The 25467-nt window shown below is 38.5% G+C and overlaps 2 protein-coding genes across 6 annotated transcripts in view; one reads left to right on the plus strand and one right to left on the minus strand.

Annotated features, from left to right (window-relative positions):
• mib1 (MIB E3 ubiquitin protein ligase 1) overlaps nucleotides 1–12193 on the minus strand; it is a 57507-nt gene extending 45314 nt beyond the window's left edge. For 3 of the 5 annotated variants that reach the window (XM_058418146.1, XM_058418143.1, XM_058418142.1), the window contains exons 1-6: nucleotides 12033–12192; nucleotides 10763–11002; nucleotides 8184–8355; nucleotides 5651–5780; nucleotides 2985–3089; nucleotides 369–435 (exon numbers count right to left, since the gene is read on the minus strand). In XM_058418146.1, the coding sequence (XP_058274129.1) occupies nucleotides 369–435; nucleotides 2985–3089; nucleotides 5651–5780; nucleotides 8184–8355; nucleotides 10763–10991 (703 nt within the window). In that variant the 5' untranslated portion in view covers nucleotides 10992–11002; nucleotides 12033–12192. Of the gene's footprint in view, nucleotides 1–368; nucleotides 436–2984; nucleotides 3090–5650; nucleotides 5781–8183; nucleotides 8356–10762; nucleotides 11003–12032 lie in introns of all 5 variants that reach the window. The other 2 variants (XM_058418145.1, XM_058418144.1) reach the window with 1 other exon arrangement.
• A 2182-nt stretch (nucleotides 12194–14375) lies between these two features.
• Nucleotides 14376–25294, plus strand: yme1l1b (YME1-like 1b). Its single transcript, XM_058418159.1, has 18 exons — nucleotides 14376–14563; nucleotides 15183–15293; nucleotides 15626–15806; nucleotides 16759–16857; nucleotides 17455–17564; nucleotides 17662–17812; nucleotides 18184–18267; nucleotides 18499–18672; nucleotides 18768–18920; nucleotides 19742–19874; nucleotides 19963–20025; nucleotides 20627–20739; nucleotides 20863–21018; nucleotides 21433–21584; nucleotides 22173–22299; nucleotides 23304–23377; nucleotides 24083–24169; nucleotides 24266–25294. Exons 1-18 carry the CDS (start codon nucleotides 14531–14533, stop codon nucleotides 24407–24409), a joined length of 2145 nt encoding a protein of 714 aa, XP_058274142.1. The 5' UTR covers nucleotides 14376–14530; the 3' UTR covers nucleotides 24410–25294.
• The last annotated feature ends 173 nt before the right edge of the window (nucleotides 25295–25467 follow it).

Genomic DNA, 25467 nt, shown 5'->3' on the forward strand with positions numbered 1-25467 from the left:
TAATTTAAATGAATTAATTTAAATAATAAAAAAAAATAAAATATTCAAAATGTGTATGTAAATAATTTTATCACTTGCTCCCAGTCAGTCAGGAATTAAATTTAGTTTTAAAAATAAATAAATAAACTCACAAAAAAACAAACAACAAATATATACATTAATAACTAACTTAATAAATAAATAACTATTTCTTTTACTTAAAAAAATTCACAATATCTCAGAAAAACACACTGTAATAAAACATCGATATCATACAATATTTCTGTGTCTTGACTCGACTATTTTATTGCATCGCATAGCCCTTTTCTCTCTCTCTCTCTCTCACACACACACACACACACACACACGAACACGGTAGTGATACTCACCTAAGACTGGACAGTGGTCTCTGTAGAAAGTTCCTCCTTTTGCGTCTTGCACACATTTCAGGTCCGACTGCAAGGAAAAAAAGGCATGCGCGCGCACACACACACACACACACACACACACGCAGGTCAAAAAAACAATTTCTTCCACATGTAGTACACAATGAGAAATATAATAGATCTAATATAGATGTCAGAATAAAGCTAGAATATTGCTCACTTCATATAAAACAATTTATACAATTTCACCCCCAAAACATTCACTCAGTCATGATTAGATTCTAAAGTTTGCTCCTTCAGACTGACTAAATTATCCTTGTACTTTATTCCACTGACAGATTTTAGGCCACGCCTCCGAGCCATGCTGTGATGGACACTACATCATGTTACTATTTCATGTTAGTGATACACTGTGGTTAAAAACACGGACGTCTCCACGGTCGTCTCCTCTTAGCAGAAAGCTCGCCGGCTAACCGTGATACGAGTGATGAGTATTTTCACTTCGGCGATCCAGAAAACTGTGTGGTCAGTGCCAGTGTCTCTCTCTAACAAACACTGCTGTTAAATGCTGCTGATAATCGCCACATTAACTTGACGTCACTTGCTGAGGCTGAGAAGATGTCAAGTGGGAATTCTGACACAGTCAGAAAATTCCCAGTTACGACTTTCTTCAGAATGCAAAGTAGTAGCTCAGTGTTGTTTTTTATAGATTGCAGGGTGACGCAAATGGCAACGTAACTCACTTATTATTAACTAACCATGTGGAAAAAAGTGTCATAAACAAGCACAAGCATTTATGAGGAACAAAAAAAATCGTGTGTGTCCCATTAATTAATTTATTAACTGTACAGCTTTTTTTACTGACTTTTTACAGGAGACTGTTTTCCTGTTACTTTGTTGAAAATCCTTCGTTATGGATATTAAATGGTGAAGATTTAAAAAAAAGAAATAGAAATAAACGTGAATAAATAAAAAATAAATAAATAAAATAGAAATAAACTTGAATATATTTTTAAAAATGAAATAAAATAGAAACAAACCTGAATAAATTTAAAAAAAAACTTAATAAATAAATTAGAAATAAACCTGAATAGATAAATAAATAAAATAGAAACAAACCTGAATAAATAAAAGAATAAATAAATAAAATGGAAATAAACCTGAGTAAATTTAAAATATAAGTAAATAAAATAGATATAAACCTGATTAAATTAAAAAATTAATAAATAAATTAGAAATAAACCTGAATAAATACAAAAATAAATAAATAAAATAGAAATAAATCAGATTAAAATAAATAAATAAATAAATAAATAAATAAATAAATAAATAAATAAATAAAACAGAAATAAACCTGAATAAATTAAAAAATAAATAAGTAAAATAGAAATAAATCTGAATAAATAAAAACAATAAGTAAATAAATAAAATAGAAATAAACCTGAATAGATTTAAAAAAAAGAGTAAATAAATAAAATAGAAACTAACCTGAATAAATTAAAAAATGAATAAATATAGAAATAAACCTGAATAAATAAATAAATAAAATAGAAATAAACCTGAATAAATAAAATAGAAATAAACCTGAATAAACTTTTAAAAAATAAAATATATAAATAAACCTGAATAAAATTAAAAAAATAAAATTAAAAAATAGAAATAAACCTGAATAAACTTAAAATAAATAAATAAATAAAATAGAAACAAACCTGAATACAATTTTAAAAATAAAATAGAAATAGAAATAAACCTGAATAAATGTAAAAAATAAATAAATTAAATAGAAATAAACCTGAATGAAATTGGATTTAAAAAAAACATGATCTGTAAATCTTTACTGGAAATGTAAAAGAGACTTATTATTTATTATTATTATTTTTTTTAGAATTGATTTGCATGATATTTACACTTTCACAGTTTTACCACCACCACACATCAGATGTGTATTGATACTTTCGATGGGAGGTGCAAATCTTCAGCGTATCCATCTCCGAAAGCAGAAGTGAAAAAGCTCAGAGCAGAAGTATTTTATTATCATACTTCCTGTCAGTTATTTTTTTATAATCTAGCTATAATCAAACACCTCAAAAAGGAACCAGAAGAGAAAAAGGCTGATTTCTGAGCAACACAAATTGTTTTAAATGAGATGATGTTGTCTCAGCGAACAAAGGACTGAACTATAGTCTCTATTATTACATACTTTTTTAAATACAGACCCTCGAACGTCGCGAATGACCCCAACGTGACGATTTTAATAACAAAGTTCCTCCTGCAGCCGTCCCATAGGTCCAAATTCAAACCCAGCACAATGACTTTCGGTCAATAAGGAGGCGGGAAAGCGGGTCAGACAAAAGCGGCACGCTTTCTCCAGACGGCCGTCCCTCCCGTTTCTTCCTTTGACCCCCCGAGTCCGCTCTGTCGTTCCCCGGCAAAACAAAAAGAGGCAGCAGATTTCCTTTATTATGTAGATGGAGCTTCCAGCTGCTCCAACAAAAGCAACAGCACACATGCCGGCTGCTGGGGGTCTCTCAATGGACCTCAGACAGGAACAGCTGCCCCTTTGTGTGACGTGTATGTGTGTGTGTGTGTGTGTGTGTGTGTGGGGTGTGCGAGACTCACCATGCCCTCAAAGCCGACTCGGTAAAGGTTCTTGGCCCCGTTGTCCCATAGGACGTAGGCGGCGCTATGAGGACTCGCAGCACTCCAGTCCTGGATCTCCGTCACCTGGAGGTGAAAGAGGCAGGGATGGGGGTGAGGGGGGTTGGGGGGGTGTATCACAAAGAAGAAAACATGAAATGACCTCGCATGTGCGCACGTGTCTACACAGCATGCTCGCCGAGAATAAAGTATTGGCACCCTCGCCTTCCTTTGGAGGTCTGGTGTGCTTGCCTTTATGACTAAGACATAGTTACTGCTTGAATATAACTTTTTATCTCTCTTATTGAACAGCAATTCAAATTTCCAGTGAAGATCGATACGTTTTATCCATTTACGTTTATAATGAAAGGTGCAACAGTTAATTGTTTATTCTTTACTTTTACCGAACAGATTAAGCCTTTGCTCTCTAGACAATTTTATCAAACTGGTGGGAAAGAAGAAGCCTTTATTATCATCACACACACATTACAGCACAGTGGGATTCTTTTCTTTGCATATCCCAGCTGAGAAAGTTGGGGTCAGAGCACAGGGGCAGATAAAATACAGCACCCCTGGAGTAGAGAGGGTTAAGGGCCGTGCTCAATTGCCCAACAGTGGCAGCTTGGCAGTGCTGGGGCTTGTACCCCGATCCTCCGATCAACAACCCAGGGAGTTTAACCACTTGATCTACATGAAATCCCAAACATAAGGTAAGGGTGTGTGCTGTAAATGTACAACATGGGGGTTAAGGTGTTGGACTACTGATAAGAAGGTTGTGAGATCAAATCCCAGGTCCACCAAGCTCAATTGTTTAGTTTATCCTCCAAATGTCAAACCAACCTACCAAATAATAGATCTTACCTTATGAAGACAACCTGTTCAACTAGTTGTTCCCTTTTCTTTTTTTTCCTCTCCTTAAAGTTAGCAAGATTATTTTTTGAGGCATTACTCAGAAAACATCCATGTTTCGTCGTTACGGCAGGCGGCCCCGTTCCGTCCTGATTTATAAAAATAGTGTCGTCTCTACACGATCGTTCGACCCGGCAGCTGGAGGACGAATGGAAAGCTGTCGGTGAAACAGCAATGATGTTTATTTACTATAGAGCGCTCAGGTCCTGAGCCACCGCTGGAGTCGTGAGTTCCATTTTTCTGTAGCAGTGAGTCAGCAGCTTGATATTGCACGCTGCACTGGAAATCTGCTCTTAGGCTTTTAATGACACCTACATCAAGCCAGTGACTCCACAGTACCATTACACCTGTTTATACCGCCAAGGTCAGAGCTGCTGTAATTAATAACGAGAACAGAGCGGAGAACATTTCAATAAACAAACAGCCAGCATATGGAAATAAGTAAACCACTCTGACGCTAATGCGGCTGTGGGGATCTCCTTCACAGACGTTTACTTTATAATATTTCAGGAAGTTATTTCAGCGAATACCTCCCATGTTCTCTTCGGAGCCACGCCCCCAAAACACGTCACGTTTAGTACACAACACCTGAGGTCAAGTTTTCAGAAACAACATGCAGGTAAATCTTCTCTGTCCTGATAGATGAGATGCTGGTCCAATTTGTGTATCTTAACTCTTATTTTCAGAGCTTGGTGTGTCACAGTGGTGTGGTGTGTATGCCTTAGTTTACAACCAAATCACAGTGTGCATGGTGTGCAAATCTGCCGTGTGTAGTCTCATCAAGTGTGGGTCTCATTTATCAAGCACCAAATAATGTTGTGGGTTAACTTGAAGCGTGTAAAGGTGTGTGCAGGCCTTGTTTATTAATCCCTCAGTAAAATAGTGTGTAATGTTCTATATAAAGTGTGTACAACTGTTCTGTATAAAGTTGTGGTGTGTAAAGTTGTGTAAAATAATTGTAGTGTGTTTAAAACTATTCCGTATTAAGTTGTGGCGAATAAAGCCGTTCTGTATAAAGTTGTGTAAAATTGTGGTGTGTAAAGCTTTGGTGTGTAAAGTTGTCGTGCGTACAATTGTTCTGTATGAAGTTGTTGTGTGAAAAGCTGTGGTGTGTTAAGTTATAAGCTGTAAGGTGTAATGTGTTGTAAAATTTTAGTGTGTAAAGTTGTTGTGTGTGTAAAACTGTTCTGTATAAAGTTCTGGTGTGTAAAGTTGTTCTATATAAAATTGTAGTGTGTAAAGCTGATGTGTGTAAAGCTGTAATGTGGTATAAAGTTTTAGTGTGTAACGTATTAGTGTGTTAAGCTGGAGTGTGTAATGTGGTGTAAAGTTTTAGTGTGTAATGTGGTGTAAAGTTTTAGTGTGTGATGTGGTGTAAAGTTTTAGTGTGTAAAGTTGTACTGTGTATAATGTAGTGTAAAGTTGTAGTATGTAATGTGGTGTAATGTTTTAGTGTGTAAAGTTGTAGTGTGTGATGTGGTGTAAAGTTTTAGTGTGTAAAGCTGTTCTGTATTAAGTTGTGTGTAAAGTTGTGGTGTGTAAAGTTTTAGAGTGTAAAGCTATTCTGTATTAAGCTGTTGTGTGTAAACCTGTAGTGTGTAAAGTTTTAGTGTTAAGTTGTTCTGTATAGCGCTCTGGTGTGTAAGCTGTACAGTAACGCAGTAACTCAGCACAGTGCAGAACATCTAAGAAACATCATTTCTGAGTCTTCCAGCCTGCAGCAGCGTTATTAACCTTACCTTTCCTCTCCTGCCATTTCCTCCGTCCTGGTCCTCCCACTGCCAGTCCACTCCTCGCACCACGCGGCCTCCGGTGAAGATTCCTCGCGCCGTTATCTTCTTTGATTTGCGCCGAGATTCTAAGAGAACCCTGGACACACACACACACAAAAAAAAGACACGCTTGATGAGATGACAGCAGACTGGACGTTTACTGTGCTGTTAAAATTCTAGAGAAAAAATCCTCAATATTTACACAATATTTAAACACTTTATAGCATTAATGAGAATAAACCAATGAACAAGATCTAATTAAATATCAGGGATAATGTTAAAATCAAGAAAAAATAAAACTGTTCTAGGAGGAAAAACTTATAAATTCTTGTAGCCTGTTTTACTATGCTGATCTTTTTTAAGTGCTTTTTCAGTGCAAATCCACTGAGGCAATAAAAATAAATAAAAACACATCCTCTGAGCTGCTGTTCATCCACATCTCAGATCTTTCCTCCTCTGATCTCGCCCCAAAACACACACATAGCCCTAAGGTTTATTGTTCTACAGCCCGCTGGAGTAGACGAGGCAGCTGGCAGGCAAAGGAAAACGCCAGCAATTCCTTCACAGAGAGGAGAAAATCCCGCCGTAGTGTGGAGCCACGCTCCCGAGAGAACCGCATTTTACATGGAGCAGCTGTTAGACAAACCCATTGTTTCCTGTCTCGCGATGAGGGCTGTTACCGAGCGCAGGCAGCACGACACGAGCCAGCTCTCTAACCAACTGCTGGCCTTTTCAGTGTTAATCGCCTGACCATATGGAGACCGGAGACGTCATTCATTCAGCCCCGGTGTTAGAGCTAAAGTACACGCTGCTGATCCTGAAGTTAACACAAAATCTAAATATATACTACTAATAAATACGCACGCTAATGATTTTTAAATACCAGAGCGTGTTCATGTCAAGAAGAGAAGAGTGTGCGCTTCTTAGGGATGCAAATCCTGCGTCTAAATGAAACCTCGCTCTATTTGCATTTAACATCTGCATCATGGTTTAAGCTACAAGTAAAAATCGCACCGCTTTCACGTCATTCCTAATCCTCAACGCTTTTGATTACGTTTTGCTCTTTTGGTTCGAGTTGGATTCAGACAGCAAATATACTATATTGCCAAAAGTTCTGGGGCACCCCTCCAAATCATTGAATTCAGGTGTTGTTTTTCAGGGGTTGGGTTTGGCCTCTTAGTTCCGGTGAAAGGATCTCTTAATGCTTCAGCTTCATACCAAGACATTTTGGACAATTTCATGCTCCCAACTTTGTGGGAACAGTTTGGGGATGACTCACAGTCTCCACTCTAATTCATCCCAAAGGTGTTCTATGGGGTTGAGGTCAGGACTCTGTGCAGGACAGTCAAGTTCCTCCACACCAAACTCAATCATCCATGTCTTTATGGACCTTGCTTTGGTCACTGCTGTGCAGTCATGTTGGAACAGGAAGGGGTCATCCCCAAACTGTTCCCACAAAGTATGCTGAAGCATTAAGAGTTCCTTTCACCTGGAACTAAGGGGCCGAGCCCAATCCCTTTGGAGGGGTGTCCCAAAACTTTTGGCAATATAGTGCAACAAACCAAACAAAAAAATGTACAGAAAAGGGCTGAAATTAAATCATACATTGTTTTTCTCTCATGTATTGGTCAGGAATACAATGAATAAATAAAAACAGAGACAAGTCCCATATTAACACGCAGATTTTCTGCAGGTTTGGGTCGAGACGCGTCATGTGACATCATCATAACGTGTGTGGAACATGAGTACAGCTGAGTGTACATGTCTATGGTGTGTATGGTGTACAGGCTGTGCATGTTTTGTATGTTGTACATGAATATTGTATGTATGTTATACAGGTTGTGTATGGTGTAAATGGTGTGTATCGTGTACCGGTTGTGTATGTTGTACAGGTTGTGTATGGTGTACAGGTTGTGTATGGTGTACAGGTTGTGTATGGTGTATATGTCTATGGTGTGTATGGTGTACAGGTTGTGTATGTTGTACATGTTGTGTATGGTGTACAGGTTGTGTATGGTGTACAGGTTGTGTATGTTGTACATGTTGTGTATGGTGTACAGGTTGTGTATGGTGTACAGGTTGTGTATGGTGTACAGGTTGTGTATGGTGTACATGTCTATGGTGTGTATGGTGTACAGGTTGTGTATGGTGTACATGTCTATGGTGTGTATGGTGTACAGGTTGTGTATGTTGTACATGTCTATGGTGTGTATGGTGTACAGGTTGTGTATGTTGTACATGTCTATGGTGTGTATGGTGTACAGGTTGTGTATGTTGTACATGTCTATGGTGTGTATGGTGTACAGGTTGTGTATGTTGTACATGTCTATGGTGTGTATGGTGTACAGGTTGTGTATGTTGTACATGTCTATGGTGTGTATGGTGTACAGGTTGTGTATGTTGTACATGTTGTGTACAGAGTGTACATGTCTACGGTGTGTATGTTGTGTATGGTGTGCATTATTTATCACTGGACCTGACGAAACTCTACCGGACTCACCTCTCGCTGCCCGGCGTGGTGATGCGGTAGAACCTGTGTCTTAGGTGGTGTTTGTCTCCATGGTAACAGGTGGTGCAGAGGTCATAGTTGGCGCACTCGGCGCATTTCCAGCGGATGCCGATGATGGGCTGCTGCCTGCACGTGTCGCACATGGTGCCGTCGTGCTTGATACCTACAACACAGAGGCACAGGGTCAGAGGTCACATCTGTCATAGGTGTGGAAGGAGTCTCCAGTCTCAGTTTTTAGATTCAAGGGAAAGACAAAGTTGAGGAGGAAGGGAGGGTGGAAAAGAGCGAGTGTTTACATCTGCTAGAATGAAAGTGATAACAGGAACTGACTTGTTTCACAGACGTTTCAACACACGCAGTAGAAATGGATAAAATATAAACAGAGCTTTCCCCCTCACCCCTGGCGCCGCTTGTCTGCTCAATACAGATATTTCCATAAAATTACTATCTTTCTATATCCGGATTTCTTTGAAGCTGCTTTGTGACAGATGTTAAACGTGGTATGTTAGTAAAATGAAACTGTACTTATTTCTTACGTAATGGAGACCAGTAGTGCTGAAGTACTGGTGTTCTGGTAAAAGAGGAAATCTTAAACATTAAGATCATTGTTCTAGTGGTTCCTCGGACCTTGTTTTGAGAACCCAGGTTCTAGAACATATAACCGAACTAGTGCACGAGAGCGAGAGAGTAACCGGAGAGCCTTGTTGCCTAGTTACGCAAGCCGTCACGTCAACAAACTCCTCGCTGCATTTCAGCTTTTCTTTGTTTATTAGTCCTTTCTCAACGTTTCATCTACATACCACTAAAATAGGTCCAAAACGCGGTGAAGCGAACGGTCACAAAACTTCACCTCCATCACGGCAGGAATCGTGGGCTGAAAAAGTGTCCACAGAAAACACTAAACACACACTAAACACAATCTAACGGAAATAGTAGTCTATACAGGATAATCATGTTGTGTATGTTGTGTATGGTGTACATGGTGAGCATATTGTAAATGTTGTGTATGATGTGTATGATGTCTATACTGTACATGTTGTGTATGTTGTACATGGTGCACATGTGTATGGTGTGTATGTTGTGTAAGTTGTACATGGTGTGTATGTGTATAGTGTGTATGATGTGTATGATGTCTATACTGTACATGTTGTGTATGTTGTACATGGTGCACATGTGTATAGTGTGTATGTTGTGTATAGTGTGTATGTTGTGTATGTTGTGTATGTGTATGGTGTACATGGTGTGTATGTGTATAGTGTGTATGTTGTGTATGGTGTACATGGTGTGTATGTGTATAGTGTGTATGTTGTGTATGGTGTACATGGTGTGTATGTGTATAGTGTGTATGTTGTGTATGGTGTACATGGTGTGTATGTTGTGTATGGTGTACATGGTGTGTATGTTGTGTATAGTGTGTATGTTGTGTATGGTGTACATAGTGTGTATGTTGTGTATGGTGTACATATTGTGTATGTTGTGTATGGTGTACATAGTGTGTATGTTGTGTATAGTGTGTATGTTGTGTATGGTGTACATAGTGTGTATGTTGTGTATGGTGTACATGGTGTGTATGTGTATAGTGTGTATGTTGTGTATGGTGTACATGGTGTGTATGTGTATAGTGTGTATGTTGTGTATGGTGTACATGGTGTGTATGTTGTGTATGGTGTACATGGTGTGTATGTGTATAGTGTGTATGTTGTGTATGGTGTACATGGTGTGTATGTGTATAGTGTGTATGTTGTGTATGGTGTACATGGTGTGTATGTGTATAGTGTGTATGTTGTGTATGGTGTACATGGTGTGTATGTGTATAGTGTGTATGTTGTGTATGGTGTACATGGTGTGTATGTGTATAGTGTGTATGTTGTGTATGGTGTACATGGTGTGTATGTGTATAGTGTGTATGTTGTGTATGGTGTACATGGTGTGTATGTGTATAGTGTGTATGTTGTGTATGGTGTACATGGTGTGTATGTGTATAGTGTGTATGTTGTGTATGGTGTACATGGTGTGTATGTGTATAGTGTGTATGTTGTGTATGGTGTACATGGTGTGTATGTGTATAGTGTGTATGTTGTGTATGGTGTACATGGTGTGTATGTGTATAGTGTGTATGTTGTGTATGGTGTACATGGTGTGTATGTGTATAGTGTGTATGTTGTGTATGGTGTACATGGTGTGTATGTGTACGTTGTGCATGGTGAGTATGTTTACTTATACCGGAATTAGTAATCTATCCAGGATAATCGTTTCAGAGTTTTATGATTTGGGGACACTGTCATTCTGATCTCGGATACAGTTTAGGACACAGGGCTCGCTGTTACTATAGAAACCATAACGCATAAAACGTCGAGCGCATTAATATCAACATGTGGTTAACGTTACAGCCGGAACTACTTACGACAAACCATTCACATCTACTGACCAATCAGATTCGAGGATTGTGGTTTAACATCCGAATAAACCCCCAACGACGGCGATGAATTAGTCTAATTAATATGCAAATGAGCACGTGACGTCATCCAGCGCTGGAAGAAAGGCAGGCAGGTGAGAGAGAGGCGGTTTACCTGTAGGCGCGCTGTCCAGTATCCGGACGTCGTAGGCCCCGGAGCAGCGGTAGTTCGCCGCGGTACCGTTATCCCAGACCACGACCACCTCCTCGGGGCTCTCGAAGCTCCTCACGGTGCCTACATGTCCCTCACCTCCGTCCTGCTTCCCCCACTTCCAGTCCGGGCCGCGGATCACTCGAGCGCCCACTCCTTCCATCATGACTCGGTTATTCCGGCCGCTGCTCATTTAACGAATAACTCCAAATAAAAATAAATAAATAAACAAAAATCAGAAGAAAGAAAATACAACACACTTTCTCTCGAGCTTCGAAATAGCATTAGCAAAGCAAGCTAAGTGCATTACACTGCCCTATCGCTAGCTCTCTAACCGTTATCCTTAGCTGACTAGCAAGCTAGCTAACTCAACACACACGTTAACTAGTTAACTTATCACCTACTATAACAACTAAATAAACACAACACTGAAAGAACATAAATTCACCACAAAAGTCTAGTGGCTAGTTTACTGCTAACTAACCATCTTAACCAACTAACCACTTTATTACCTAAACCATGGCCTACTCATAAACACGCAAAATGTCTGTTATTATTAGCCTTTATTCATAGTTATAGCCTTCTGTTGTTGTGTGTGTTTCATTACAGCTGTGTTCACACACACACTTCAGACACAACTTCCTATCCCGGCTGACTTAACTAGTTGTCTAACCGTTGACTTAGTAAGTGGTGGAACAGGTTAGCTCGAGGACAGGCTGAAATGCTGCGATGCAAATAAATAAAACACAGAAGTAGGACTAAATCTAAACATGGAATAAATCCAGTGTGTAAACAAATAAACAAGCAAAGGATGTTGAACTCGACTCCGGAGCTCAACAGATGGATCCGAGCTCCTGTCTTTTTATTTTTCTGCAAAGAAATAAACAACAACAAAAGAAAAGAAAAGCAAGAGAGAAAAGGAACCCTAGCCAAAGCGGGGGTCAGTTTTTTTTTTAGTGATGAGGTTTTGCCTTCACTTCCAAAACAAGGGATCTTTACTATCTCTTTCAGCGAGAGTGTTTACTGTTTACTGAGGATGTAAACAAAAAAGAAACGGGAATAAAATGTGAACGCAAAGCGAAGTTAAAGCCGGGAGCAGAGCAGCAGCAGGTCTCCTCCTGTAAAATTCCACATTTCTGTAAACAGCAGCTCGGAGCCTTTTGTCCGACTCACACCGGGGTTTAATTCCACAGCTCCAGGCTTTCCTTTCCGCGCATTAATAAGCTTTACTTACTTCCAGCCTTTGTTAATGTTTCCCTTTAACTCCCTCGGAAGGTCGCAGATTTAGGAGAAAAGCCCGATGCTGTGTGAGGAACCGCGCGGATGCAGTGAGCTGAGACTCGGATCAGACACATAGAGTCGCCATTACAGCGGCCTGCAGAATACCTCACTCCCTCCCTCGCGCCCGCCCTCCTTGTGACGTCACACACACACACACACGCACACGCACACACACGCACACACACACACACACTAATAATAATAATATTTATTAATTATTATTATTACTATTATATATATATATATATATATATATATATATATATATATATATATATATATATATATATATATATATATATATAAAAAGATCAATACAATATATATATATAAACATTATAATTTTTTTGTTTATTATATTATAATTTTATATCATTAATATTATTATGATTGTTTATATGATACTAATAATAATAATAATAATAATAATTGTTATTATTATATATAAACAATACAAATTTATTGTTTATTATATTATAATTTTATATCATTAATATTATTATGATTGTTTATATGATACTAATAATAATAATAATAATAATAATAATAATAATTGTTATTATTATATATAAACAATACAAATTTATTGTTTATTATATTATAATTTTATATCATTAATATTATTATGATTGTTTATATGATACTAATAATAATAATAATAATAATAATTGTTATTATTATATATAAACAATACAAATTTATTGTTTATTATATTATAATTTTATATCATTAATATTATTATGATTGTTTATATGATAATAATAATAATAATAATAATAATAATAATAATAATAATAATAATAATAATTGTTATTATTATATATAAACAATACAAATTTATTATTGATTTATTATATTATAATTTTATATCATTAATATTATGATTGTTTATATAATAATAATAATAATAATAATTATTATTATTATTATTATTATATATAAACAATACAAATTTATTATTGATTTATTATATTATAATTTTATATATCATTAATATTTTTATGATTATTTATATAATAATAATAATATTTTTTTTTTCATTTCATTTCATTGTCTGTACCGCTTATCCAATCTATATCCAATCTCGGGTCCAATCCTGTGCCTATCTCAGGCGTCATCAGGCATCAAGGGTAATAATAATAATATTATAACCATATTATTATGGTATATAATACGTATGTAATTTCTTATACTATATATAAATACTATACTAAATGTTTAAGATAATACATCACACACAGACTTTTATTATTATCAGTAGTAGTAGTAGTGGTAGCATTATTGTTGTTGTTTTTTTTGTTTTGTTGTTATTTTTATTATTATTATGGTATATTAAACTTATGTAATGTCTTATGTGAAATTATTCAAAAACTCACAGTACTTGCCAGTAAAGCTGATTCTGATTCCGATTTAAGACTAAATAAATGCAAAATACTATACTAAATGTTTAAGATTATATGATAAGATGAGATTGAACTTCATTAATCCTGAAGTAAATTCTATTGCCTGATAGTTATTTAAGACTGCTAGATAATGAGTGTCTTAATCTTGTGATAGATAGATAGATAGATAGATAGATAGATAGATAGATAGATAGATAGATAGATAGACAGACAGATAGATAGATAGATAGATAGATAGATAGATAGATAGATAGATAGATAGATAGATAGGAACTTTATTCCAGCTTTACAGTAGAAAAACATTTACAGTTAAACATAAATATTAGCACAATGGTAAATGAGATACTAATAATAATAATAATAATAATAACAACAACAAGAAGATGTGATAATGATCATTAAATATTATTTTAAATGAGTAGAAAAGAAAAAAACTATGTAAGGAAAATTCTGTTATAAAAACACAGCATTTACTTTATTACTTGTGCTTTTGCAGCTCGTTATTACTACATAATTATTATAAACATATAAATTCAATTGAAAAGTGTCCCTAAAAATGTTTGTAACAATTACAAACCATAAATTATTTTTTGAATTATATATAACGTGGATTTTTGTTTCTGTCTAATTAAAAAACATAATTTATTTTGCTTTAAAAAAGAATTTCAAGAAATAAAATCAGTGTTTACATAGAAATGTGTTACAGAAAAGTTTTTGTTTTATGTTTATTTATTTATTTATTTTTATATAATAAATGTATTGTACTTGAGGAAAAATAAAGCAATTTCAACGTAAAAACTCAAATTTTTATTTTTGTATTGTTTTTATTTTTTTGTTACTGTAATACTGCATTTAAACACCGGAGTGCGATATCACGGTGTCCACACGGGGGCGCTATTATTAATGCCGCGTTAGCGCTAGCGGAAGCTACTGGAACAGCTCGCTGTTGGGATTAGCCTGGAGGACGCCGGTGGAGGACGTTTCATTTCAATAAATACAACTCCAAATATCTACTTATATGTGTCCTGTCACTTAGAATTGACCGGAAATGTTTTCCTTCTCGTCCACCGTACAGCCGCAGGTAACCGCGGAGCTCTGCTAGCTAACTCCGTTTAGCCACTGAAGTACGTTAGCTTGTTTAGAGTCGAGAAGCTAACGCTAATAGCATCACGCTGATACTTTTTTAGCCGTTTGTCAGCACTTCTCATTTTGTAAAACATCTTAAATCGCTATAGTGTCTGATTTTTAATCACTAGTTTGTTACCTGGGAGTTTGATCACTAATTAGTACTTTACCTTGGAAACGTTTAGCATTACTAGCTCATAGCGACACACTGGTTCAATCCTAAAATGTCTACTCGTTGTATACGTAGTGCACTAAGTAGAGTGCGGAAGTTATATGTGTAGGGAGCCTATGTAGGGAGTAGGGAGGTATTTAGGATCGAGCCATCTAGTTTAAGGCCTAGAGTAACGGAAAACAACGTTATTGTAAGATTGATTATTATTAGAAAAAACATTGTTGTGTACGTTTTCAGTTTGCCGAAGATGAATTGGAAGCGGTTGAAAACCTAGCCTCGCCTCTAAACAGCAGATTAATAATAATCTTTAATAGATCTTAATTTTATAGTTCATCGTGTTGCGTCAGAAGCCTTACTGCGCATGCGTGAAACGAACACCTGTATGTTGTTCTTCATTCTCCAGGTCACGGTTCCATTGAGTCACCTGATCAACACCTTTCACTCTTTAAAAGGTTCAGTGGTCAAACCACAGCACAGGGAAAGGAGAACGGAGCAAGAGCTACAGGTCCCAGAGGTACGTCTGTAATATTCCCATGTCTCAGTTTGTGGGTTTGATCCTGATCCTGTGTCACCAGTCTTCCCGCATCCTCACGGGTTTCCTGCAGGTTCTCCGCTTTCCTCTCATCTACTCGAAACATCCCAGTAGCTGGATTGATGACTCTAAATTGGCCTTAGGTGTGAACGAGTTGTCTGGGATCTGTATCTCTTTATAAGCAGCATCCCAGAAACGTTTGTGTTTGTATCCGTAGTATGATCGCTGGGAGAGTGGTTTAAAATTAAATAGAAATTTCAATATTATGTTCGAACAATTTCCGCTTACCTTTACCCCGTGTCTGTGTCCCGCAGCCGTCATGGAGCCTCAAAGATGTGGGACTGACAGATCTGGGAGCGGGACAACTGGACGAACTTGTGAACAAGCTGCTGCCGTGTGTCACTCAGGACGTGTCTTCAAAATCCCCTGGAGCTGAATCACACACCTGGAGGACGTCCTACCTGTCCACTGACTCCTTCTTTCACAACAAATATGGTGAGAGAAATATAGAACAGAGATAGTAAGACAGAGCGTGTAATTGATGTTGCTTTCTAGAGTTTCTGTTTTCTCTGTACGTTTAATTCAAGGTCGTATGATGCACACGGTTGTACACAGATCAGGCATAACATTATGACCACCTGCTTAATATAGTGTTGGTCCCCCTTTTGCTGCCAAAACAGCCCTGACCCGTCCTGCACTGTGTATTCTGACCCCTTTCTATCAGAACCAGCATTAACTTCTTCAGCAATTTGAGCAACAGTAGCTCGTCTGTTGGATCGGATCACACGGGCCAGTCTTCACTCCCCACGTGTATCAATGAGACTTGGCCACCCATGACCCCGTCGCCGGTTCACCACTGTTCCTTCCTAGGACCACTTTTAGATAGATACTGACCACTGCAGACTGGGAACACCCCACAAGAGCTGCAGTTTTGGAGATGCTCTGATCCAGTGGTCTAGCCATCACAATTTGGCCCTTCATCAAACTCAAAGCTCAAATCCTTACGCTTGTCCATTTTTCCTGCTTCTAACATCAACTTTGAGGACAAAATGTTCACTTGTTGCCTAATATATCCCACCCACTAACAGGTGCCATGATGAGGAGACACTCAATCTTATTCACTTCACCTCTCAGTGGTCATAATGTTTTGGCTGATCAGTGTATATTTTAATCCATACAATAAATGGGAACTAATTGCAAGCAGGAACTGTGGGTTTATTTGGGGAATTTTTAGTCTGAGAAATCAATGGCTCCTTTGGATTTTACCAAATACCTAATTTGCATAGAAGTACAGAAATCCTGGTCTAAACTAGAGTATAGTAGATTGGTTAATAAACTGGCTTTGTGGCCTGTGTGTGTGACTGTGATGTAAACAGCTCAGAATTCTGGATGTTTCCTTAAATTTTGTTTTCAGTGACAACACTTTTCTGTTTTTTCTCCCGTCCAGGTTTTTCCCTAGCCAAGATGGGAGCCCTATCTCCGATTTTCTGCAGACAGAACCCTTCAGCTCTACAGGCCGTGTGTGCTGATCTGAACATCTGGCCAGGTAACTTGCACCAAACATTTGGAATCATTTGGTAAGATGAGGGGCGGGGCTACCAGGTACTGATGCTGGATGAGAAAATTTTCAAGGTATCTGACGACCAGATTTTTCGGAGATGTCTTAAATGAGCCCATGTAGTGTGATGATTTTTTTTTGTTTTTTTTAGCCTTTTAAATTCAGCTTGTTTTTGCTAAAGTTACAGAAGCAGCATCACATTTACCATCAACTGGGAAACGGCTTAAAAACCAGTTAGTGTGCCGTTTGAGACGAAAACTACCATGTATATAGTGTCTAGTGTATGGTCCATCGTTTGGGACGCAGCTTACAGTCAAGCTGTTGCGGCTTACAGGAACATCATTTTCTGTACAGGACGTCACCTGAAAACATCACACAGTTCAGGATTCTATCTATCTATCTATCTATCTATCTATCTATCTATCTATCTCTCTCTCTCTCTCTCTCTCTCTCTCTCTCTCTCTCTGTCTCTCTCTCTCTCTCTCTCTATCTATCTATCTATCTATCTATCTATCTCTCTGCATGTGCCAAAACAACCGAAGAACCCTGCTTGTACTGACAGTTTTACTTTTCGTTTTCTTTCAGTCTCGATCCAAAGGCGAGGCTTTAAAACCCTGAGGACCAAAACGAGACGTCTTCAGAGTGGCTTGGACCAATCGCCGGAACCGGACACGTTCACGCCATCTTTCATGAAGGTCTGATCCAAATGCGAGTGTGAAAACCCTCTAAAAATAACTGAAAGTTTTCCTACATCCCTTAAATTTTCTTATCCTGTCACGTTTTTCTCCGCAGGGTTTACTCTTGCGGGACAAAGGACAACTTCCTGAGACTTTAGACACCCTTCTGAAAAGCAAAAACATTCCCGACGCGCATCACGACGCTTTCAAGACGGGTTTCGCCGAGGGCTTTCTGAAAGCTCAGGCTCTCACACAGAGAACACAAGGTGAGACTTGCATCCGTTTTGGTATCTAAAGATCTATCTTTTATTCCCGGTTTTATTTATTTATGATTACGTTTATGTTTAATCAGTTCAGGGATTAACAACAATGACATTCATGTTTTTCAGTATCACAGTAGTTTAGATTTATTTTAGCTGTTTTATTTGTCACATATACATTACAGCACAATGAAATTCTTTCTTCATATATCCCATCCTTGTGGGTTGGGGTCAGAGCGCAGGGTCAGCCATGATGCAGTGCCCCTGGAGCAGAGTGGGTTGGGGACCTTGATCTTCCGGTCAACGACCCAGAGCCTTAACCACTGGAGCTTAACGCATTAATGCTTGTGTAGTTGACACGTGTTATTTCTCCACAGAGTCGTTACGGAGAACACGGCTGATCCTGTTGATCCTCTTGCTGGTTGGATTGTATGGACTCTCCAAAACGCCATTTCTATCGGGTAAAGGCTTTTTGTGCTTTCCAACACCTGTGCCATGTTTAATGTGTAACAGCAAGAGCCTCTGTAACGTTTGTGCACGTGTGATATCTAAACGATGAAGAGATTTCTGACGTGAAGCACAACATACGGTAATCTTCTAATCCCTGTGAGCATGGCAGCAGGTTTTGTGAAGTGTGTATGGCGTGCAGCGTGCCTTTGGTGTGTGAACTGTAATCTAACCGTTCTGGACAGTGCGATTCCGAACCACATCAGGCCTGGACTCGGCAGTGGACCCAGTGCAGATGAAAAACGTCACCTTCGAGCACGTGAAGGGAGTGGAAGAGGCCAAGAACGAGCTGCAGGAGGTAGTGGAGTTCCTCAGGCACCCGCAGAAGTTCACCGTCCTGGGAGGAAAACTACCTAAAGGTAAACCGGTGTATCTGTGTTTTTTTATTTTTAGTGTGTTTGGGGAACACGAGCGTGGTGCATGGGATGGTAATGAGGTGACGTTTCCTCTGCAGGGATTTTGTTAGTCGGACCTCCAGGGACGGGGAAAACTCTGCTGGCACGCGCCGTGGCAGGGGAAGCTGACGTGCCTTTCTACTACGCCTCCGGGTCAGAGTTTGACGAGATGTTCGTCGGGGTCGGAGCAAGCCGAATCAGGAATCTTTTTCGTAAGTACCGGCATGATGCAGAATTTAATTTGTGGGAACAAATTATATTAATTTGTGGGAACAGTTTGGGGATGACCCCTTCCTGTTCCAACATGACTGACCACCAGTGACCAAAGCAAGGTCCATAAAGACATGGATGAGTGAGTTTGGTGTGGAGGAACTTGACTGGCCTGCACAGAGTCCTGACCTCAACCCCATAGAACACCTTTGGGATGAATTAGAGCGGAGACTGCGAGCCAGACCTTCTCGTCCAACATCAGTGCCTGACCTCTCAAATGCTCTTCTAGAGGAATGGTCAAAAATTCCCATGAACACACTCCTAAACCTTGTGGAAAGCCTTCCCAGAAGAGTTGAAGCTGTTGTAACTGCAAAGAGCGGGACAACTCCATATTACATTCATGTGCATGTAAAGACAGATGTCCCAAAACTTTTGGCAACATAGTGCATCACTCCTTAAAAAATCTGTCTATAGCAGGTAGCTTATATCATATTATCCTATAGCCAGGCTGCAAGAAGTGACAAATTGTGGACAGGAAATTGGGTCCATATGGACAACATTTAGTTATAGACTATATTCTTTTAAAATCATCAGTCAACATTATTAAGCGTTTTTTCATTGTATAACAAGGCATTTTTGTTCACTATTTTTGATTACACTCAGTGAAAAATGTTGTTTGGTTTTATTTTCTTTGCTTGTAACATTTGTAATCCCAAAATCGATGGTTTAGATGATTTAAGTTTTGTTTTATCTATTTATTTATTTATTTATTTTAACTCTCATGACTCCATGAAAGACCCAAAGTTTTTCATTTATCCATCAGGCGAGGCCAAAGCGAACGCTCCGTGTGTGATCTTCATCGATGAGCTCGACAGCGTCGGAGGGAAGAGAATCGAGTCTCCCATGCACCCTTATTCCAGGCAGACCATCAACCAGCTTCTGGCTGAAATGGACGGGTGAGCGAGCCTCGACTCTTCATCTACACACTTCGCTTATCCTTTTAGTTTAATGTGTGTTTGTAAAATCTTGTCTTTTTATCTGCAGATTTAAACCAAACGAAGGCGTGATCATTATCGGTGCTACAAACTTCCCTGAAGCTTTAGATAAGTGAGTATCTTCACTCAGATGTTTCCAACTAGCGTGTAAGCACCTAACATGACTGACCAGTGACTTTTGAATGCTTAAATAGTTTATGGATACGACTAAGACGATTCGAAGCAGTCATGTTTTGTTTCATAGAAGTGAGGCAAGGTTTGTTGCCTTAAAAAAGCCATAACACTAGTTCCTTAATCAGACTATTGATAAAATTAGACAGTTAGTCACTTAACTACCTAATGGAAATTTGTCATTTGTCTTTATAGTACAGTTCAAACAAAGACATCAACACAACAACCTAAAGAGAGAGCGAGAGATACACACTCACTGCTACTTAATAATCTAATGGCTGGTCCTGTAGCTAGCTTCTAGTTTCCATCAATAATTTAAATATAAATGCAGGTGATTGGATAAACCCCCATCCGAGGGTCTGATACAGATCTCCGAGGCGTTTTCTTTGCATCATCTCCGCTACACTTTTTTTTTTCAAGCGCTCTATTAGGTCCAGACTGCACTGCGCCAGATGATCTGCACCTCTCCTTTAAATAGTCCTTGACATAAGAGACCCGAATCAATAATTAATCCGTTAAGTTTCGTGTTTCCGTCCCCGCAGCGCCCTGATCCGCCCGGGACGCTTCGACATGCAGGTCACCGTCCCGCGACCCGACGTGAAAGGACGGACCGAGATCCTGAAGTGGTACCTGAAAAAAATCAAAGTAGACCCAGGTATACATTCACAATGAAATATATTACAATTAAAATTAATTCTAAGAATGCAGTAATAGCATTCCAACTATTCGTAGTTAAATATTTACACCAGTCAGTCAAGTATCGTTTCCGTATGCGCAGCCGTGGAGGCCGAGATCATCGCCAGGGGAACGGTGGGTTTCTCCGGAGCCGAGCTGGAGAACCTGGTGAACCAGGCTGCCCTGAAGGCTGCTGTGGACGGGAAAGACATGGTGACCATGAAGGAGCTGGAGTTCGCCAAGGACAAAATCCTGATGGGTTAGAATGACTCCTGAATCATGAGCAATTATCAGAATTGCACTCTGGGATTTGTTTTAAGCCAAATCACTGATATAAATCATTTGTTCCAGATGTTTGATTTTTCTTCTCCATCCATCCTGTTTTCTAGCCTTTGAAGTCATTTTTGTTAGACTAAACTCAACGTAATAGTATTTATTCATTTATTTTAATCTGTGCCTTTTATTCAGGAACGTTTTAAACACTCGTTAGATGACACCAATGGACCTGACAGTCCAGAAAATTCTCTAGACATCATTAGCTGCACAGCGACCAGCTGGATGTTTACTTTCCCTGTTCTTACTATAAAACAAACAGCAGTATTAGGCAAAGAAGCCTGGAACTGTTTTATCAAATATGCTCAAATTTCCCTTTTCCTGTTTGTCTCCCAAACAGGCCCGGAGCGCCGGAGTGCAGAGATAGATAAGAAAAACAAAGTGATCACGGCCTACCACGAGTCTGGACACGCCATCATCGCATACTACACCAAAGACGCCATGCCCATCAACAAGGCTACGATCATGCCAAGAGGACCCACTCTGGGACATGTGAGTCTGACGGGTGTTGGTGTTGACGACAAGTTAAAAATATCCACCATAAATGTATTTTCGATGAAAATGAGCAGTCATTAGATTGGCTTAATTCAGAATCCTGAAGAATGCTGGACTCTGATTGGTCAGAAGCTGTGATTTTTTATTATTATTATTATTATTATTATTATAATAACAGCAACAAAGTAGTTTTATTTTAATGCGCTTGCTCTAATATCATTTATTGTTATCGTTTCCATAGCAACAGCTCTACAGCAAAACTCCATGTAAATGGATTAAAAAGAGCATGGAATTGTTGATGTGGTGACGTTTAGTTAAATCTTATGGAGGGAGTCTCCACTCTTAAAGCTGTGTAACAGATTTCAGGACAGAAGAGAGGGGGGAAAAGACAAATTGGTGATAAAAACAAAATGAAAAAAGTGTTTCTTGAACGTTTCCTCTTTTCCCTAAATTTTATTTAATAAAATAAACAAAATAAGCCCAAGAGGAATACACCCCTTCTGCCCTTCTTACCTGATTGCTTTTAGTTTGTAGTCAGTTAAATGGCTTTTTTGTGAATGTTCTCACTCTTTGGTTTTGTCCCAGGTGTCCATGCTGCCAGAGAACGATCGCTGGAGTGAGACCCGAGCTCAGCTTCTGGCTCAGATGGATGTCAGCATGGGGGGCCGCGTGGCGGAGGAGCTCATTTTCGGAAATGAAAACATCACCACAGGTGACGCCTGACTATAATCGTGTCACTTTATACTGTATATCATGTGTACAAACTTACTGAAATGATTTCCTACAGATACATGTTGCAGTGGTTAGAGACGCTTATTTTGTCTGGTGTGTTTAGATTTTAGCTTTTTGTCAGCTACACATGTTGTAGAAATATACACCGATCAGGCATAACATTATGACCACCTCACCCTATAGAACAGAGATAGTAAGACAGAGCGTGTAATTGATGTTGCTTTCTAGAGTTTCTGTTTTCTCTGTACGTTTAATTCAAGGTCGTATGATGCACACGGTTGTACACAGATCAGGCAGAACATTATGACCACCTGCTTAATATAGTGTTGGTCCCCCTTTTGCTGCTAAAACAGCCCTGACCCGTCCTGCACTGTGTATTCTGACACCTTTCTATCAGAACCAGCATTAACTTCTTCAGCAATTTGAGCAACAGTAGCTCGTCTGTTGGATCGGATCACACGGGCCAGCCTTCACTCCCCACATGCATCAATGAGCCTTGGCCGCCCATGACCCTGTCACCGGTACACCACTGTTCCTTCTTTGGACCACTTTTGATAGATACTGACCACTGCAGACCGGGAACACCCCACAAGAGCTGCAGTTTTGGAGATGCTCTGATCCAGTGGTCTAGCCATCACAATTTGGCCCTTTGTCAAACTCAAAGCTCAAATCCTTACACTTGTCCATTTTTCCTGCTTCTAACATCAACTTTGAGGACAAAATGTTCACTTGCTGCCTAATATATCCCACCCACTAACAGGGTCCATGATGAGGAGATCATCAGTCTTATTCACATCACCTGTCAGTGGTCATAATGTTACGGCTGATCGGTGTGTGTGAGAAATAAACATAAATAGAATTATTTTTTCTATTAAGTATGTAAGCAGACCTGTTTGTTAATTTAACGAACACCAAGTGAGAGAATTGACAGTATATATATAGACAATAAAACGTTTACAAAATTGTTTTCATGCATCCCTACAGGTGCATCCAGTGATTTCGAAAGCGCTACAAAAATCGCCAAGATGATGGTAACGCATTTCGGCATGAGTGAAAAGGTTGGTTAATATTGAACAAAGCAACAATAACAACATTTTTCCACAACCAGGTGTAGAACTCGGGTCGAATCCTTCTTGTTATTAATGTGCATGCAAAGAACTACCCTGAAAATCCACTAAAGCTAGCTAATTCGCCAGTCGCTGTACTGCGAAGTCATCAGTGTTTTAGACATTTGACCTTTCCGTAACATGAACTAACTGCTTAGATCAATTCTGAAATCTAACCATCTTAAATCAGTATAAATCTTACATTCAAACACCTCTTTTTGATCTTAATAATGTAAAAAAAGACAAATAAATAATTAAAAAATTGATTTATTAAATTGTTTATTTTTTTAGATTAAATTACATTTTATTTTATTTTTTTATTTGCTTGTATTTTAATTACATTTTATTTATTTTTATTTATTTTCTCAAATCAGGGTGAGTATATGTGCATAATTCCTCTGTGAAACCTAAACTTTATTTTTATTTTATATGTATATATTTATTAGAAATTTTACGTTATAAAAAAATTTATATTATAATTTATTGCTAGAATTTGTATCAATTAGTTATAATGTTGAACATTACAAAAAAAAAATTTTATTATTGTAATTAATGCTGATTATTTTTTTTATAACTCATAGATTTGCCATTGCTTATTTCCTTGGTGCTGAAAATGTATTTATATTTTATTTTTTTTTAATGATTTTCATGGTCTAGCTGGGTGTCATGACGTACACGGATCTGTCGAAGCAAAGCCCAGAGACTCAAGCAGCCGTTGAACAGGAAATCAGGACGCTTCTGAGAGTAAGCTTCGTCCTCAGCGTCCACCGATTCACCCCATATACATACGTTCACATCATCAGAATCCAATCACACGTCGTTATTTTCTTTTCCTCCCAGGATTCGTACGAGCGCGCTAAAGCTCTCCTGAAGGCTCGTGCAAAAGAGCACAAGAACCTGGCAGAGGCTTTGCTGAGGTATGAGACGCTGGATGCCAGAGAGATTCAGATGGTCTTGGAGGGGAAGACGTTGGACAGCAGATGAGTCTCGCTGTGTGTGTGTGTGTGTGTGAGAGACACAATGTACATAAGCAATACAAGCTTCGGCTTCTTATGTACGTCAAGCTGAACAATGATGTTTAAATTCACACTACTCCCTAATTCCCACTCGCCTAAAGGCATTCCCACTACGTTCTCCACAGTGGAGAGGTGACGTATGCAGAGAAAATGTGACGTGTTATCGCTGCTCGTGGTGGCCTTTAGGATAACATACGGGACATTTGACGCACTTTGTAGGAACGATGAATGTGTTTATAGTACACACTGTCTTTGGGGGGGGGGCACAGCATGCTGGATCATTCGCTCAGAATTCCATAGGAAGATCTACAGATCAATACACGATACTGACTTGACCAAAGACGGGCTTTCACAAAGAAGAAATCAGAAGCATGATGTATATCTGGAGAAAACACTGTAGTCAGAATACTCGCAAGGACAACCAGTGTGTCTGAAAAGGTCATTTCATGTAGTTCTCATTTCCATCATTCATGGTGTCCATGAAATTAAAATAAGAGACAATATCATTAATAATGTACATATGCTGTATTATGTATTTGGGGGAGAAAAAACTATATATAAAAGCCATACACAATCCTAAAACCTCTAAAGGTTGCTGGTTATCTGTGTGTTGCTGCAGAAATAATTCTTAAAGATAAGTACAGTTTGGTTTGGTCAACCATTATCCTTCCTTCATCCAGTCTACCTTTAGTCCTGTATATATCAATAAACTTGTGTTATGTTGGAACATTTTATCTTTGTATATAGATGTATAGAAGAATGTAAGCTTGGGGTTTGATGGATTTTTATTTAAAGTTGAGCTTGTGTATCGTGAATGATGAATGAGTGGGGGAAAAAATGAATAAAAAATGATATGAAAAAAATGATTTTGAAGGATTTATTTTTGTGTCTTATCATACATGGAATTGAATCTCATACATTTTAAAAGATTACATATTATATCTTTCGGCTGTTCCCTGTTCGGGGTCGCAACAGCGGATCATTTGGTCAGCATGTTTCGATTTGGCACAGGTTTTACGCCGGATG

The sequence above is a fragment of the Hemibagrus wyckioides genome, linkage group LG20, assembly GCF_019097595.1.
Source record: "Hemibagrus wyckioides isolate EC202008001 linkage group LG20, SWU_Hwy_1.0, whole genome shotgun sequence".
Classification (NCBI taxonomy): Eukaryota; Metazoa; Chordata; class Actinopteri; order Siluriformes; family Bagridae; genus Hemibagrus; species Hemibagrus wyckioides.